This window comes from Pundamilia nyererei, unplaced genomic scaffold (genome assembly GCF_000239375.1).
Source record: "Pundamilia nyererei isolate P.nyererei 1_Seehausen unplaced genomic scaffold, PunNye1.0 scaffold00239, whole genome shotgun sequence".
NCBI lineage: Eukaryota > Metazoa > Chordata > Actinopteri > Cichliformes > Cichlidae > Pundamilia > Pundamilia nyererei.
This window is the reverse complement of record NW_005187640.1, coordinates 800839-803960: the sequence shown is the minus strand read 5'-3', so window position 1 is coordinate 803960 and position 3122 is coordinate 800839. Positions and strand designations below refer to the sequence as shown.

At 44.8% G+C, this 3122-nt stretch overlaps 1 protein-coding gene across 2 annotated transcripts in view; it reads right to left on the bottom strand.

Moving 5' to 3' along the window:
- The window catches only part of parp4 (poly (ADP-ribose) polymerase family, member 4), a 41655-nt gene extending 38831 nt beyond the window's left edge, over positions 1 to 2824 (bottom strand). For both annotated transcript variants that reach the window (XM_005749221.1, XM_013914944.1), the window contains exons 1-3: positions 2424 to 2824; positions 1087 to 1321; positions 579 to 672 (exon numbers count right to left, since the gene is read on the bottom strand). In XM_005749221.1, coding sequence (XP_005749278.1) covers positions 579 to 672; positions 1087 to 1321; positions 2424 to 2549 — 455 coding nt within the window. In that variant the 5' untranslated portion in view covers positions 2550 to 2824. The remainder of the gene's footprint in view (positions 1 to 578; positions 673 to 1086; positions 1322 to 2423) is intronic.
- Between the last annotated feature and the right edge of the window lie 298 nt (positions 2825 to 3122).

The window sequence follows — 3122 nt, the reverse complement described above, 5'->3', positions numbered from 1 at the left end:
ATCAAAACAAGCTGCTGATTATTTCACATTTTACTTGTGAGCAACGGCACATTTAAATCTTACAAATATAGTTATTTGGCTTATATCGTGATGGATATCGTTATCGCCTGAAATGAAAAAAACATATCGTGATATGAAAAAATCTCATATCGCCCAGCTCTAGTGTCCACTTCACACTCGGCAGAGGCAAAGTGTGAAACGCACACGGTGCACCTATTACACGCCTATTACACGCCTATTACACGCCTATTACACACCTATTACACGCCTATTACACACCTATTACACGCCTATTACACACCTATTACACGCCTATTACACACCTATTACACGCGTAATCGCTCACATGAACCCAGTTTGTGTGTAAATCAGAGCAGAGTGAACTTGGCTGTTAACCATGTACCACATCCAGGTTCTTGAACCAGAATCAGACACATATCTGATCCAAAATATTAGATCAGTGCATCCCTTCGTCCTGTACCGTGACAGGTCAGAGGTGTCTTCATAACTCAGGGGGTCGACATTAACAGACAGATGGTCCTAATGTAACTCACTAACAGACAGATGGCGTCTCTCACCTGAACCTGTCCAGCACATTCCCACTCCTCTCAGGACTCTCTGCCCTCTGAGTCCCACTGACACACTCCACAGGTTGGGCCCGGCCTTTTGACCCTGCAGTATGGACACACACACAGTTTAATAATTAACTCCATATCACGTTGTGCACAGATCTTTGCACACACCGAGTAGCAAACAGGTTCTTATCAATTTGCACAACAGTGCTGCATCAGCTTTAAACACAATGTGAATGTGTAACACTGCACACAGCTGCACACACCCATGTTCATCTGACCTAATAAAACTAGTTCAACCTGCTGGCTGAGTCTGCTGAACATTTTTAATGTGAATGTATTTCAATCAGTGTGGGGGGACGGTGTTACTGAACAGCAAAGGAAATATCAGTCATTGTGCTGCATGTGGGTAGAATTAGCAGCTTGTTTGTGTCTGTAACGCAAATTAATGGAAAAAAAATACAGAAATAAATGAAACTGTAAAGATCTGCTTAGTGGTGCTTTCTATACAGACCTATCTGCTGAGGTGCGAGTGAAGCCAGTGGAGCCGCCTTGAAGGAGGAGCGATGAAGAGGAGCTGATAAGGCAGAGGACGTGTCCAGCTTGTATTCATCTACCTGCAGGAGAACTCCTCTCTCCACACACCTGTACACGTAATCCACCCCGACCACAGGTGTGTGGTGTTTCTGAATGCTACGCAGCCTGTTGGAGCTTAGGTTGGATACATCGGTTGTCACTACCAAAGAGCACTGTGGGAAATGTAGGAAGAAATGAGAGAGAAGTCTAAGATTTTTAAATGTATTTATTGGTTTTTGGTCTGAACATAAAGCTGCAGAATGCACACACTGCAGCTTTGTAGCTGAAAGCACAACACAATCCAAAAGGCGTTTTGCACTGCTGGCCTGTGTTGGTCAGTCAGTGTGCAAATATATACTTTTACCAAAATAATGAATTGCTGAAGCTTCCCATCAGAAGAGAACCTAGCTCTATTAGGTCAGACTTCAGCATCTGCACCATCGTCACTAACACAGAGGGACGTCCTTCTGCAGAATGAGCGCTTTTGCTCACTCGTGCGCTTCTGTTGGTACCAGACAGTCCTGTGAGGCTCCATGGAAGTGCAGCCGATTCATGACCAACTATTAACTACATGTTTCTATAGATGTGGGAGAATTAAAGGAAATTAAAGCATATAGTTAGGGCTGGACCAGGTGACCCTGAATCCTCGCTTAGTTATGCTGCAATAGACGTAGGCTGCCCGGGATTCCCATGATGCATTGAGTTTTTCCTTTCCAGTCACCTTTCTCACTCACTATGTGTTAACAGACCTCTCTGCATTGAATCATATCTGTTATTAACCTCTGTCTCTCTTCCACAGCATGTCTTTATCCTGTCTTCCTTCTCTCACCCCAACCAATCACAGCAGATGGCCCCGCCCCTCCCTGAGCCTGGTTCTGCCGGAGGTTTCTTTCTGTTTCAAGGGCGTTTTTTCCTTCCCACTGTCGCCAAAGTGCTGCTCATAGGGGGTCATATGATTGTTGGGTTTTTCTCTGTATCTATGAAGCGCCTTGAGGCAACTTTTGTTGTGTTTTGGCGCTATATAAATAAAATTGAATTGAATTGAATTCTAGTGTTGAATGACTTCGATCATTCGTGGTGCAGCTCTGGCATGGTTTCAAAATCGACGAATATGTTGTGAACATTATACTGAAATAGTCACGTGCTGCAGCTCGACATGGACGCAGCAGGTACCAAAGAAAAAAGCTCTTTTTAAGTAAAGTTGTTTAGTAAAGTTTCATTTGAGCATTCGGCCGTGAGGAGTGCCCCCTCCCCCCGCGCTGACAGCTCTCTGACCTGTTTGTTGACCACAAACGAAAGGCTGCCTCCGTGACCTGTGACGGCTGATTTCACCGTCTTCTTCTCCTTGAACGACAAACCTCTGAGCTCGAACAGCACCGAGCAGTTGTCGAACACCGCCATGTCTGGAGACGTGTGTCACACAGCTGCGCTGAGAAAACCCTGCTGGCGCTTCCACCAACTCCTGTTAAAATGCGGAAGTAACTCGCAGCAAAAAGTAACAATGTAACAGATCAGTTAGAGAACAGCCACGCGGGACTCGTGCTCGTTAGTAAACAAATACGACGAATACAACAAAGCATCGACACGACCAGAAACAGCAAAGTAAAGGTACTGACGAAACACCCGAAGCACGCACTCGTCCAGTGACTAACTAAAAGCGAGCAGCAACATTTAACTTCCTGTCTGGTTCGGTTTTCAAAATAAAGGTCCTGACGTTAACAGAGGCGTTTCCGTCCTCGAACACGTCCACGACAAATCAGTGTCGAATCAGACTGAAATGTCACAGATATTCAGACATTAACACAGTGGTTCCCAAACTTTTTTTCTGGGCCCCTTTGTTTTACAAGAAAAATGTTCGCCCCCTGTCACTACCCGATCCGTACCGGTGTTGTGCCAAAAAGTGATTGTCTGCCAAAAACTGATTTCCAATGTTTCTGTGTATTTTTTATGTGTAATATCTTTACGTATGTTCGT